At 46.0% G+C, this 14,882-nt stretch overlaps 1 protein-coding gene across 21 annotated transcripts in view; it reads left to right on the plus strand.

The window, feature by feature from the left end:
• The window catches only part of CELF2 (CUGBP Elav-like family member 2), a 536,938-nt gene that overhangs the window by 484,259 nt on the left and 37,797 nt on the right, over positions 1 to 14,882 (plus strand). For all 21 annotated transcript variants that reach the window (XM_063669540.1, XM_054436851.2, XM_063669539.1 and 18 more), the window contains one exon: positions 6,470 to 6,604. In XM_063669540.1, the coding sequence (XP_063525610.1) occupies positions 6,470 to 6,604 (135 nt within the window). The remainder of the gene's footprint in view (positions 1 to 6,469; positions 6,605 to 14,882) is intronic.

Below are 14,882 nucleotides of genomic sequence, written 5' to 3' on the forward strand. Positions count from 1 at the left end.
TACATACTTAAGTAGTTAGTGGTTAACTGGTTAACCTAATTCTTAGTTACAAATGAAGACACGATCACAAGTTCATTCCCAGACCTCTGGCATTCAGGCGAGATGCACGAAATTCATATTGGCCCCAATGTTCTTGGACCCTGGGGCAGGGAGCGGCCCTGCATGGTGAAGCAGCACTAGACTGGAATCCGCGCCAGCTCTCACATCTGTTCATACTGTGGTGGGGTTAGCAAGGCTATTCCCAGCGGATATAGGGACCTGGGGGGTGGAGTTAACTTCTGGGCCCCTGTCACATTGCCTTTCGAAACCCTGTGCTGGACCAGCCCTTTCCTTCCTCTTCCTCCCTCCCTATCCCTCCCTCCCTATCCCTTCTAAGCTTCTCTCAGATGCAAAGTTTAAGGAAGGAAATGGATACCAACGCACAGGAGGAGAAGGAAGAGGAGGTCAGAACAGCTCCAGATGGGGACCGAGAGGGCAGAGGGCAGCTTGTGGGCAGGCCAGGCTGGCAGGGAGAGGACAGGCACCCAGGGAAGGGGCGGGGCTCTCTCAGGGAGTGGCCCTTGGAGAATGGCGCATGGTGTTTTCACCTCTTCATGCCCGTTTCCTCTGTAACATGTACGAGAGTCACAGCGCCCACACCACGTGGATGTGTTAGGAACCCTAGTAGCAGAGCACAGGTAAGGCACTGAGGAGCTTGCCTGGCACACACTTTGTTCTTGCTTCTGCTGTCATTGTCATTTAGGACAGTATTATTGCAGTTATTAGTCTGAGAGCTTCTTTTTTGAGCTTAACTCTGCACTAGTCATTGTTGTTTGAGCTTTCTGTGTGTTGACCCATTTAATCTCTTAATCCTCAAGAGGTGAGTTCTACTTCAGTCGCACTTTACAGTTGAAAACCCCAAGGTGCAAACAGGTAACTAGCTTGCTCCAGGTAACAGGCTGCCGGTAAGTGAGGCAGAGCCAGCTTTCAGCCCAGGTCGTGTGAGAGCAGGACCTGAGCTCTTCTTGACCAGCCTGCGCTGCCTTTGGGAGGTGGTGGTGATTGCTGCTGTTGTCCCTGGTGTCACCAGTAGAGCTTGTGTTCCAAGAAACGTGAGGCCCTGCCTCACCTCTGGTGTACAAGCACTTCTTTTTTCTTTAAGAGATGGGGTCTCACTCTGTTGCCCAGGCTGGGCTTGAACTCCTGGGCCCAAGCGATCCTTTATCCTCAGCCTTCTGAGTAGCTGGAACTATAGGCACACACTACCACACCTGGCTTATGAGCACTTAGTTCTGAAAATAAGAGTTGGCAGGACCATGAAAGCCTCATGGGTCAGCACACAAGGACTAGGAGAGGGACAGGCTGGAAGGGATGACATCTCCTGCAGCTCCTCAGCTGGGCTGTGCTTTCCTATGCTTCTCTACCATCCCCATCGAATCAAAGACTTCAGGGAGGATTTCATTCTGAATCTGGGCCTATTTCAAGAAACTGATGAACTGGTGGGATTTCTTCCCTACTCCCTGACATCTCCCTGCTCTGATATTCAGCAGTCTGCTCGGGTACACAGACTATCGTGTTTTCTACTTTATCCTCAGTGTGTTGCACAGGGTCTAGCCCATCATGGCCACTCAGTAATTACTGGATGGTTGGATGGATGGATGATGGGTAGATGGATGGATGGGTGAGTAGATGATGGGTGAGTGAGTGGGTGGATAATGGATGGATGGGTGATGATGGATGGATGATGAATGGATAGGTGGGTGGATGATGGGTGGGTGGGTAGATGGATGGATGAGTAGATGATGGATGGGGGCTGAATGATGGATGGGTGGGTGGGTGGATGCATGGTTGATGGATGATAGGTGGATAATGGGTGGGTGGATGATGGATGGATGGGTGGGTCAAATATGTCCTGGAGGGGGACTCCCTGGCCTGAGCCTAGAATGGTGGCTCTGCTTGTCATTAATCAGTGCCAGATCATAGATGGATGTGGGGTAGATGATGAGTGGATGGGTGGATGATGGATGGAGTGGATGATGGATGAGTGTGTGGTGGGTGGATGATGGATGGAGGGGTGGGTGGATGATGGATGACTGTGTGGTAGGTGGATGATGGATGAGTGTGTGGTAAGTGGATGATGGATGAGTGTGTGGTGGGTGGATGATGGATGAGTGGTAAGTGGATGATGGATGAGTGTGTGGTAAGTGGATGATGGATGAGTGTGTGGTGGGTGGATGATGGATGGGTGGGAGCATGATGGATAGAGGGGTGGGTGGATGAGGGATGAGTGTGTGGTGGGTGGATGAGGGATGAGTGTGTGGTGGGTGGATAATGGATGAGTGTGTGGTAGATGGATGATGGATGGATGGGTGGGAGCATGATGGACGGAGGGGTGGGTGGATGTTGGATGAGTGTGTGGTGGGTGGATGATGGATGAGTGTGTGGTAAGTGGATGATGGATGAGTGTGTGGTGGGTGGATGATGGATGGGTGAGAGCATGATGGATGGAGGGGTGGGTGGATGAGGGATGAGTGTGTGGTGGGTGGATGAGGGATGAGTGTGTGGTGGGTGGATAATGGATGAGTGTGTGGTAGATGGATGATGGATGGATGGGTGGGAGCATGATGGACGGAGGGGTGGGTGGATGATGGATGGATGGTGGGTGAATGATGGATAGATAGATGGATGGGTGGGAGGATCCATACCACAATGAGGGATGGATGGGTGTGCTGATGAAGGATGTGTGAGTGTGTGGATGATGGATGGGTGGATGACGGATGGATGGGTGGGAGGATGATGGATGGGTGGATGATAGGTGGGTGGATGGATGGATAGTTGGGTAGATATGTGGGTGGATGGATGGATGGTGGATGGATGGTGGGTGGATGATGGATGGGTGGGAGAATAATGGATGGATGAGTGGATGATGGGTGGATGGATGGATAGTTGGGTAGATATGTGGGTGGATGGATGGATGGATGGTGGTTAGATGATGGATAGATGGGTGGGAGCATCTATCCCACAATGAGGGATGGTTGAGTGTGTGGATGAGAGATGGATGGGTGTGTGGATGATGGATGGGTGGGAGAATAATGGATCTGTGGATGGATAATTAGGTGGATGGATGGATAGTTGGGTGGATACGCGGAATGATGGATGGATGGATGGATGGATGGATGGATGGATGGATGGGCGGGCGGATGGGTGGATGATGGATATATGGATGGATGGATGGATGGATGGGTGGATAGATGGACGAGCAAATATGGATCCGCCTCCATGATTGGTTCTGACTAACTCTTCTTCTCTCCTTTTGTCCTCAAATCCCTCAGATGCTGGGGATCACAGTGTCCTCTGCTTTCCACTCTTCATCTCAGCTTCCTTGACTCATAGTTTTTCCTTTCCTTACAGTCTGGCTGTTGAGCAGTGTTAGCTATGCCCCAGTATGGTGCCTCAGAGACTCAGCCACTCCCCCTGGACTTTCCAGGCGGCAGCAGGGAAAGGCTTAGGAGAATGTCAGAAACTCTGTTGGGTGGTAAAGTGCGTGGAGGAGAAATGAAGAGAAGGACACCCAGGCCCTCGGCCCTGGATCCTAAAGAAGCGGGCAGTGGAGAGAACCTGAGTGCTGTCGGCTCAGTTCCAGGACCTTTAGTGAATGTCAGTGGGTGAGAGAAGGACTAAACATGGGCCCTAGTAAGTATTTGCACAGTGGATTAGTTAATGATTGAGAGGAACCAGCCAATATTTGATGCTGTTGTAAATACCAAAGGACTAATAAAGAATGGGGAAAACTAAAACCTTGGCTAGCTCTGTACAGACAGTACTCTTTAGAGCAATTTATGTAAATGTCAAACTGTCTGTTACCCTGTTTGTTTGTCTTACATAGATTTGCTCATGACCTACTGTATATATTCAAGTGTGTGTGTGTGTGTGTGTGTGTGTGTTTACATGGACTTGAAAATGAGTAAGACATAATTTTTGTCCTAAAGGAACTTGGTATCTGGTTGGGAGGGCAAGAAATACATATAAATAATGTCAACGTAGGGTATGATGAGAGCCACAAAAGAGTTATAAACAAACAGATAAAGAAATTTGCAGCTAACAGAGAAAGTGTGTGCATTAAATGTAAACCCTGTTTCCTTAGGAGGAGGCTATGGGATGGGGCAGAAGGCTCTGCCAAGGCCCAGGAGGGTCTCCTCCCTGGCTGTGAGGCCTTGGCCAGGGACCTGATGTCTCTGACCCAAGTGGGCCAGCTGAGCCAGGCCATCAACACAGCTCCATCACTGAGGCTCCTACCTGGGAGGGTCATATATGTCCTGGAGGGGGATCCGCTGGCCTGAGCCTAGAATGGTGGCTCTGCCTGTCATTAATCGGTGCCAGATGCATATTGTAGGCTTTGATTTTGGTGCTAAGCTCTGTTCTTGTGTGCTCAGCCATATGTTGGTGGTGTGGTCTGGTCATGGTTCACGTTAGAGGAAGCACGCATCATGAGAGAGCCCAGAGGGCATGGACAGACCTGCGTGAACGTACCTCACTCCTTGCAAGACCTCGCACAGCCTTGGTGCTCCCTCACACTCAAGTCAAACATGCATTCATGTGTTTGTAGGAAACAGAGCCCCTTGCTGGGGCCATGTTGGTCTGCAGTAGGGCCAGGCAACTTGCGTATTTCCTCCATTTTCCTAAAGTAAAACTGAAAAATGAGACCAGGGCCTCTCAACACCCACGTTCTCATGAATATAGCACTGTGTGATCCTTGATGAGAGAAAACCAGAGAGTGCTTTCTTTTGATTGTGTTCACTTGATAAAGCAGGGTTGCCGGAAGTCTGCCTTTTTCTTGTAGAAATTCACAGGATTACACAAATACTTCTGTCCTGCTTTCAAGCATCCCTGTGAAATAAGTAGGTTTTGAAAAGCAGGTGCTTGGCTTTCAACCTAAGCCAAAAGGTCTGGATGTCTCCTGGAAGAAGATAGAGTATCACTTTGGACAAAATGCGAATCCATTTAGCAACCAGGACAGGAGGAACTTTTTTCTAAGTGGAAATGCACCCTGGTTGAGGAGGCCTGGGCAGAAGAGCAGAAGAGTGCTGTCTAGAGCACTCAGCAGCCAGGCACTGAGCTGCCCCCATGGCTGGGGGCTTACACATGTATGTTGCTAGAACATTCTGTCACCCCTCCACCAACGCCCCTACACACACATTACAGAAGCAGCTCTCAGGGCACTCTCCCTAAAGAAGACTAAATTTGCTCCATAGATATTGATTAAGTATCTGGACTTAAGACCAGAGAAGAAGGTAAAATGAAGCTGAAGTCCACCATCTTTCTATCTTCAGTTCCTCTGTGTAGGGAGAGAACCATTGTTTCATGCTTCTCACATGTGCAGTCTTCCGGTGAAGTGAATCACGGAAACATAATTTGACCATTCAGAGAACCTTTGGACTAAGAGATGGAAGCGGGCTACAGGGAGAAAAGATAGTTAAACTAACTATCCAGTGTAGACACCAGGGCTGAGCCCACCCCTAGATTGTTGCCCCAAATCTCTTGGCTAATCCCACTCTTATGTTCATGCTAATTTTCATTTCTGTTTTTTTCATAATTTTCATGAGTCACACATTTATTGTAGTTAAAGTCCCTCTTTAAAACATAAATCCCTTTAAAAGGTAAATACAAATATTTTACAAATGAAACTATTAAGGTACAGCCATTTTTATTCAGTCATTCTTGTATTCATCAAATACGAAATTTGAACTCCCTATGGACACATTTTAGGGTTCACACTTAAATCCAAAGAGAGAAGTTCAATGGCAATAGCAACAACAAAAATAAAAGGTGACATTCATTGAGCACTTACGTTATGCCAAAGTAATTTGCTTTCATCATCTTATTTAATCTGCACAACAACCCTTCGAGGTGGGGTTCAGTTAATGCTGCCATTCACTGTCAAGAAATAGATTAACAGGCTTAGAACCCATACCAGTTCAGCTTCCAGTAAAACGTAGTTTCTTCTGGAATACCTCGTTTTGAGGGATTGAGTTTACCTTGAAGCCCTTCCTCCAGCTGCTGCCACATCTCACCATGTCTTGGCAGCTATGTCATAGAAGTTGCCAGTCCACAAGGCCCTGCTCTGGCCAGTCAGCATCAAAATCTCTCCTCTTTTCCACTTATCTCTACAGCATGGCAGGAAGGCTGTGGGCTAAGAATACTGGTTAGCGAGGGAGAAGCGCAGGCTCTGCTGGGGAGAACTACGGGGTGGGATTCAGGCTCCTTTCTGGGTATGTGGTCTCTAGGAAGAGCAGTTGCATCAGAGAGAACTGAAGGAGAGGTAGCCTTGGAGGAGAGGGCTGGAGAGCCCAGCTCCCACCCAGGCAGGTGACCTTGCACAGGGTCGTCTGCTCTCATCATGTGTCCTGACGATTTGATGAGCCCACTGTTGTTTGGAAACTGTAGAAGTGTGAGGCCTGTTGCTAAAAGTAGCTTTGTCTTCCCTGCACAGGCATGAATGCTTTACAGTTGCAGAACCTGGCGACGCTGGCTGCTGCTGCAGCTGCGGCCCAGACCTCAGCCACCAGCACCAATGCAAACCCTCTCTCTACCACGAGCAGCGCCCTGGGAGCCCTCACAAGTCCCGGTGAGTGTGGGGGGTGCTCTTCCCTTGCAGGTGATGCAGCAGGAGTGGCAGGTAGGTTTCTGTGCCTCCAGGTGCAAAGGGTGAGGCTAGACGTGTCCAGGATGGAGCCGAGATACTACACTGGGCTGCTTTATGTCATTGGGTTATTTTATTTTTAAAAATGATCAAAGTTCGAATTTGTCTTTTATTTTCCATGGATAATATGAAAAAAAGTTTTCAGTGAGAATCCACTGTGCAAGCCGTTCTCACACATTCACTCTGTTATAAACACTAGTCCATTCAACACTAGTTAAGTTGTTACCACTATGAAGGGCCTCTGTCGCTTAGTCTTTCTTTGTTCTGTCCTTTTTCAAAACAGCAGTGTAAGAATTCTGTTTCAGAATTCCTAATCATTCCCATGTTACATTTCACACCAACTCCATCACATTTGATTTTAAAATCCACGGTCCAGTAAGGAACATCTTTGCTCATTTCTGGTCAGGCTCTGGGGTGTGTCATTTAAAGTCTTTTTTTCTTCACAAATTTTGTTGCCTTATTCAAAAGCAGATGCCAGTTGTCTTTTCATACAAGCCAGATAGAATGTGGTTGCTTAGATACCGTGATTTGAGTTTTTTTTTTTTTTTTAATTTAAAAAAGTCGAGTGTTTCACTGGCTTTCCTTCTCTGAGTTTTCCAGACCTCAATAGATTATCTCACCTCCTTTTCTGTTACATGAAGGAGATGGCCTGGACAGTCTCCAAGCTTCCTTCTAACTTTCAAAATCCCATGACCCCCTATCAGCTGTGCCCCAAAGATTAGCTAAGTGTTGGAAAAACTTTAATGAAAAAATAGCACGTGTGTTTTCAGGAAACACACATCGAAAGCTGCAGCCCACTCCACACTGGCTGTTTTAGGGCTTTTGACTTGAGGGAGGAATGAGGCAGGTTCCTAGAGCTGGCAGTTCTCGAAAGAGCAGTTGTCCTTGGTCTCTGCATAGAACATTGTGTATCTAAGACATTTCACCTGGGGGATTGTTTCGAGGGAGAAGTCTGAGAGATGTTTAGGAGAAGCTGGTGGATTTCCCTGTAATGTGCTGAAATCGCATGGCAGGTGTATTGACTTCACTATGTACAGTGTCTTCAAAAACATACCGTTACTATATGTGGGCCTCATCTAATATAATAAACACTATTCCTGCAAAATCAACTTTGTCACCCTTAATTTCAGGAAATTAAGTGATAGCTTCAGTGCAACACATCAACTTATTTAAGTAAATCCTGTAATGATCCCTTTTGAGAAATAAACATTTTTAACATGATAGATTTCCCCTTCATAAAAATAAGTCATTAAAAAAAAAATGAAAATTTGACCCTCCCAACTTAGATTTCATAAATCAGATTAAAATGTATTTTCTTAAGTGGGATTTTTTTCTCCCCTGTGAGTACTTTGATTACCCCAAAATAGCACGGAGTATTGTGAATGCATTTTGGTGCATCTTCAGTCCGAAGGAGGCTTGACAGTTTAAGAAGCCAAATGCAGGAAGCAGTTGTCGGCTGATCATTGTAGCTAATATAACCCAAAAATCATATCCCGGAAGTGCTTTGTGGTGTGAGCAGGACAGACGCGCCACCTACCTTCGGGAGTCCTTCAGTCCATCAGGGACTTGGACAAGAAGCAAAGCAATGAGTGACAGATATGTGACAGAATCCCACTGAAAAAGGGGTAAGGGGACTGGAGGAGGTGACCTCTCTCTCAAAAGGTGACCTTTGAGCAGAGGCCTGAGTTCTGTGACGGAAGCCATGGCACATGTTGAGGCAGAGGACAGAGCCAGTGGGCAGGGGAGAGTGGAGTGGGGGCTCCGTGGTGGACCACGTCCGTTCCAGCCCACGTTGGGAGGAGTGTGAGCTTGTTGTAACCTTCTTAAAATGTGGGCTACTCGAGATCGTGCCACTGCACTCCAGCCTGGGCGACGAGCGAGACTCCGTCTAAAAAAAAAAAAAAAAAAAAGATGTGGGCTACTCAGACGGCCTAGGGCGACGGCCTAGGTGTTGGTCGGAAAGGAATTTTAAACGTATGTGACTATTTTCAATTTTTTCCTGAGACTGCAGTGAAGGAAAATGTGTTGTGGGATGAGCCTTCCTCCCTGCTGGAGTCAAAACCACACCAGCGCAGCGTCCTTGCCTTGACTGCTCTGGAAGAGGCTTCCTGCCCTTCAGAACGCGCCGCTCGCTTAGGTGTCACTGAGAGTGATTTTTCTCTTCTCTACTGAGGAATGCTTTGCATAATAACTGAAAGTATTTTATTAGAATCCTGAAGTGTAGCAGCAGCAATGATTGAAATCTACATTTCAATTATTTTTCTTAAGTGTAACTAAAAAATCTGGTGTTTAAGTGAAAGTAAATTATTTGTCTAATTTCCATCAGGGACTTTTTGAAAGTCACAGAAAATGTGGTTAGTAGAATTCATGACTCTCCACTTCATCAAGGCAATTTCCTAGAAGATAAAAGGGGTTGAAAGCCGTTCCCAAGGCCATTGCCATCATTTACTCTTTAAATGATAATAAACTGGGCACACTGTTTGGACCATGAGCCAGTTCACTCGCCCCTGAGTTGAAGGGAAGCTTCTTCCCATCTCTCCTCCACAGGCCTGGGGTTTACCCTGTTTTTAAGCGTGTCTCTTAAACTTCAGACAAATTCATCTGGAAAGCAAAGGGACAATTCAATCCCCCAAACTATTAATTTTTTTAATAATTGTAAATTTATCATTTCAGCTTTGCATACCCAGGAAAAGTCTCCCTACAGCATTATTATAAGTGATTTTAAACAGTCTTGGCTTTAAAACATGAAAGATTAAGCTTTAATTTTTGTTAAAAAAAATCCCCTTAGGCAATAAATAGGTTCCTTTGTCTCATGGCCTTGAAATAAAAATTAAAATAGTATAAATTGCCCATGGTTAAAATAAGTGTTTCATGCAATTATCAGATGGTAGTGAATAAAATTAGAAATTAAATCATGAAAGAATAAAAACCAGGTAAGTGCATATTACACCTTTTATGGTTTCTCACGGGTCTTTTGAAGCCTAATTTAATCATGTTTCTTGTCTTTTATTTTGATATGATCATTTTTCCTTTGTTTACCCCAGTCTCCTATTTAGTTAATTAATTCTTGGGTCATTTATTGTTACCCAGTTTTTAACCTATTTTTGAGGACTGTGTCTCTGTTTATGTAAGAGGCAAATTGTCTAGAAGGGGTTTAGCTAGGTATTAAAGAAGATAATGTTTGTCTTCCCTTCAGCTTGCAGATGAGTTGGTTTGTCTGGTAATTTTGAGAGCTTGAAGAGACTGTTACTGTTACCACACATGAATATTTTTTGGTCTAAAATATATTGCATTCACATACCGTGTTATTCCACTGAACTTCTTCTGTCTTCTTCTTTTAAAGAAAAGGATGCTTTAAAATTCTCCAAATGCTTCTGTAAGTGCAGAGTTGATCAAGTACACATTCCAGGATCATAGACTGGTTCTTCCCATAGTACAAGGCATTCTAAAATGCTAGGAAGCATTTTTTCATTCCCACCATTGGCTCTTCAAAGAGTTATCACTTTGAATTCTGGGTGGTATTGTCCCCATCTTCAAGGTGTCCCCAGCTTCCTTGAAGGCTGTGACAAACACAAAGCTTTAAGGAAATGGTGACACTTCCTCTTTGACTATCTGAGAGTAACAGAGACTGGAGGTGTTTGGACATTGTTCAGGTATCCCCTGCCCGCCTCACATAGTCATGACCGATGGACGGTGACTGTTGTTCTTGCACACCTGTGTCACCAAAGCAGCTGAATGAGCAGTGGGAAATGAGAATTCACCCTTGAAATTATCCTGTGGCCTTTCCATTGACAGGAGGCTTTGTCGCCACCTTCAATATATATCTGCATTTGCATCAGAGGAGAACTTGCATTAGGCAAAGAGGTGTGATGCATAAGCTAGTTTAACCCACATTTCTGAGCCTTCTAGTTCATGCAGGGCAAATACATAAAAATGAGTTGGGGCCTGCACTGCCCCCTCCAAGTGGTGACATGCACGAGGCAGTATCACAAGATGGGAAAGAGTGGGGCAGGAGACAGGGACAGACAGGTGGACAAAGAGGCTGTCTCCCCAAGACTACTGCAGTGGTCCCACAACCTCAGAGTTGAGCACTAAACTTGCCCCACAGACCTGCCCTTCCCGCTGCCTGCCCCACCCTGCTAAATGGATTGTCCCAGTGGCTGATGTGACTTGGTCGCTGATCTTTGCAGCCAGCCCCTGGCTCAGCTGCGTGCCTCATCAGCCCCTCAGTTCTCCCTGTGAAGCATCTTTTCCCTCCCAGGCAACAGGAGCCTGGAAGAGACCCTTATCTTCTCTCCCCTTGTACTACTTCTTGTACTACTACTACTTCTCTCCTCTTGTACTCCAACTCGGCCCCTTCCCTCTGTCTGTCTTGCACACTGTTGGCAACCATGGTCTAGACTGGAGTGAAACAAACTCCTGAGTGTGGCATTCAGGGTCCACCTGGACCACCTCCGCCCTTCCGTCCAGAATCCAGCCAGCACACACTCGCCCAGATCAGGCCACCCCCTGTACCCCAGCCACACCGTCAGCCTTTACGCCATTATTCTTGCAGGCTTCTCTACCTAAAACATCTCCCCCATTTCCTCCCACAAAAATCTAATACATCACTAATTTGTTGCAGTGCTGATTCTTGAGAATAGTGTGGGTGGGTATAAAAGCGTTTCTAATGCACATTATAAAAAGTATAGTTTATGCTGCTTCTGTAATTTAAACTATAATAAGATTTTTGGCAGTAATTAGTAAAAACTGTTTTCAGTAACCTACTACTTTTATGAATCAATGCAAATGCCACTTCTACCATGAAGCCTTCTAGTTTAGGATTGATCACTTCCACATCTTATTGCTGAGTAAGTACCTAGCTCATTCTAGACCTGGGGCAGTGCAGAGGTTCCCGAGGAGCTGTCGGGCTGCTTGAGGCCAGGGGCGGAGAGGGCTGGAGTGTCAGTGCTGGCCAGGCGTTCTGCAGACGCCGCCCCTCTCCTGTGCTCCCAGGGAACACTCGGCCTCCCTCCACTAACGCTGACCCTGTTGTCTGCAGGACGGTGATGTGGGCACTCGCTTTGTGTCTCGCCCTCTAGCCAGTGAGTTATTTTAAAGTAGGGATGGTGTGTTATTTACTCGTAATTCCCCCTTGCATCTGGAACAGCACATCAGACACAGGCCCTCAAGTGTTTTGTTTTGTTTTTAATTCAGTGGAATAGCGAAACAAAAATTGTCAAAGACAAATGTTTAAGCGCCATCTGTTCAGTCTAGTACAGCGCGCACATCTCTAAGGAGGCAGCTGAGTCCCTCACGGTGACGTTGGCAGGGTCAGCACACCCACCCAATTCACCTGTAAGGCGTGCCTCTGCCTGGATCCCTCAAGAACCAAACCTGCAATTTGGTTTCCGCTTACAGGTGAATACTCAGGTCCAACAGGTTTCTGAAGAATAAATCAGTACTAACTTACACCAAAACAATCATATGAAGCAGTCTTTTTATTACAGGAGCAGCTTATTTGACAAATAGTGGCTTTCAAAATGCTCTGATGTCATGATATAGAATAAGTACGAGTCTGGTATCAGAGAAGGGCATTTCATCTTCGGAAGAACCACCTACTCTAATGTGTGCTTTTGAAAGATAACCTCACGGCAGATCATCCCCAGACAGTGCCCATTAGCTCTGTGTGCACTGCTAACTCCACACGGTCTTCCGGTGCCTGCTCACACTGTTTACATAAGCAAGGTCCCATTTAGCTTTTCAGAGTATTTTTTACTTATACCACACTTACAAAATACAGGGCGTTTTATAAGTGCAGGGGACCAGTTATTCCTGGGAAGATGGGCTGAGCCTTTACCGTCCTCTTTTTCTCCTCACATCCATCTTTTGTCGTCGTTAATTCTTAAAAGAAGGAAATCTCAAGGCAGACCATTCTTCCCTCCACTAGCAGCTAAGTGTCTCAGTCAGGCAGAGTCAAGCCATTTGGTAAAACGGGCTGTTCATGTGTGGGTTTCAATCTGTCAAACGCCGGGCGCGGTGGCTCATGCCTGTAATCCCAACACTTTGAGAGGCCAAGGCGGGTGGATCACAAGGTCAGGAGTTCAAGACCAGCCTGGGCAAGATGGTGAAACCCAGTCTTGACTAAAACTACAGAAATTAGCCAGGCACAGTGGCAGGTGCCTATAATCCCAGCTACTCGGGAGGCTGAGGCAGGAGAATCACTTGAGCCCGGGCGGCAGAGGTTGCAGTGACCAAGATAGCGCCACTGCACTCCAGCCTGGGCAACAGAGTGAGACTCTGTCTCAAAAAAAAAAAAAAAAAAAAAACCTGTCAGACGTCTTTTTATATTTTATTCCTATGGTGCTGACAGTCAAACTTCTTTACACTCTTCTTGCTGCAGTAGAAAGAGCACTGACCTCCCGTTCTTTGCTCATTTCCTGCAAGTTTCAACATTTTACACTGCCTTTCTGAAAATCATCTTGTTTGCTCTTGACATTATGGGGCTCACTTTATTTTCATTAATGTTAATGGAGTCACACATTACATAACATGTTCCATTAATAAAATGACTCTGTAGTGACTGTCACCTCTTGATAGATTTTTTTTTCATTCATTCAACAAATATGTGTCAAGCATCTGTGTGCCTGGAACTGTTCCAGCACTGGAGACACATCAGTAGACAAAGCTGATGAAGATTCCTGCCTGCATGTCCTTTCTCTTCTAGCATCAGCTTTTAAAAAAAGCGTCATTTTACTGAATTCACACCATGGTAAAAACAATTTGAATAGCCTTTAAGTATAAATTGTAACTTCTACACTCTTAAAACGTCATAACCAATATTTTGTGTATCTTACGTTAAACTTTGTGAATGAGACCAAGAGTGGGAGAGGGAAGCTCTTTTCTCTCCTTTCTTCCTCTCCTTTGAGCTGTACCATCTTTCTCTGTGTTTAGTGCAGCAGAGAGCTGGGAGTAGGGCCCCCCCTTAAGGTAGAACTGCAAGTGGCCAAACCAGAAAGCGAGAGGATTTAGCACTTGGCCCTGCTGCTTGGACTGCTCTGTGGCTTCTCGACAGAAGCATGACACGAAAACCAAGTGGTTTGAAAGTTCTTAGGCATGTAAAACTGATATTGTTGGGGAAAACAGTAGTTGGGAACAGTGTGTCTTCCTAGTAAATGTCCTTTACTTGGCATTGATCATCCTGCTTCTAAAGGAGGAGAGAGCATGCAAACCCCTCCCACCCAGAGGGGTTTTGAGGGCCCCACGTGTGCGGGGAGTTTGGGTGTGGAATGAACTTCTGCCCAGTGAGTGGATGGACACTCCAGGCAGTTTGTGCGATGCCCCAACCTGGAGCAGGCTGGAGTCTCTTAATAGTCTGTAACCAATTTAAAGCTTAATAAAGCCGCACAGCTGTGGGGGTAGAGATATTTACGGTTCTCCACAGAGCCCACGCTGGGATTTATGCACGTAGATTCCACCTGTGCCCTGAGATCTCCTTGGCGGGTGCCTTCGTCCCCAGGGTGGACAGATCCTCGCGTGCATCTTAGGGCTGCCACTCACCAAGCGCATTGTTCTTGTTTTGAGTGGGCTTTTTAATATGTGCAGACATCGACTCTAATTCTTCATGTATTTGCTTTTTGCTGTTGGTGGCCCTGGATTCTGTGCTAAGTGCGATTTGTTTTTAAATATTGCTTTGCACAGTCTTCTGTACTGTGGCAAATCCACATCAGATCCCCTTGTGATGTTTGTATGAGCTCCGGCTGTGTTTTCTGTCCAAACACTTAATGAGATTTTTATTCGCACTAAATTTTCTGTGATCTTGTATGATACAAACATGTTACCACTAGCACTGGTGAAAAGCATGTGTTGCTTAATTGTGTTATATTAGGTGGGAAAATCAGCAAAGCTTTATTCTAGTCACAACTTCCCAGAAGTGTATACTCTAAGTTCCATTTCTTTAGACTTTAAAGCAATAAAATGGAAATTAGTTCAGATGTGGTTTAATCCCGAGAACCAGTCACCATCAACTAGATGCAGTGGCCACCTACAAACACAAGCAAAATGCACCAACCTGTATAGCACAGGAAGAGAGCAGGAAGGCAGGTAAGGTACAGGGGTCAGTGACAGGAGAGATTCTGCCCCAAGGAAGTAAGGGAACTTTTAGTAGAAGAGTTGACATTTGAGCCAAAATGTTCAGGGTAGGTAGGATGTTTAAAAGTAGAAG

The sequence above is a fragment of the Pongo pygmaeus genome, chromosome 8, assembly GCF_028885625.2.
Source record: "Pongo pygmaeus isolate AG05252 chromosome 8, NHGRI_mPonPyg2-v2.0_pri, whole genome shotgun sequence".
In the NCBI taxonomy this organism is placed as follows: Eukaryota; Metazoa; Chordata; class Mammalia; order Primates; family Hominidae; genus Pongo; species Pongo pygmaeus.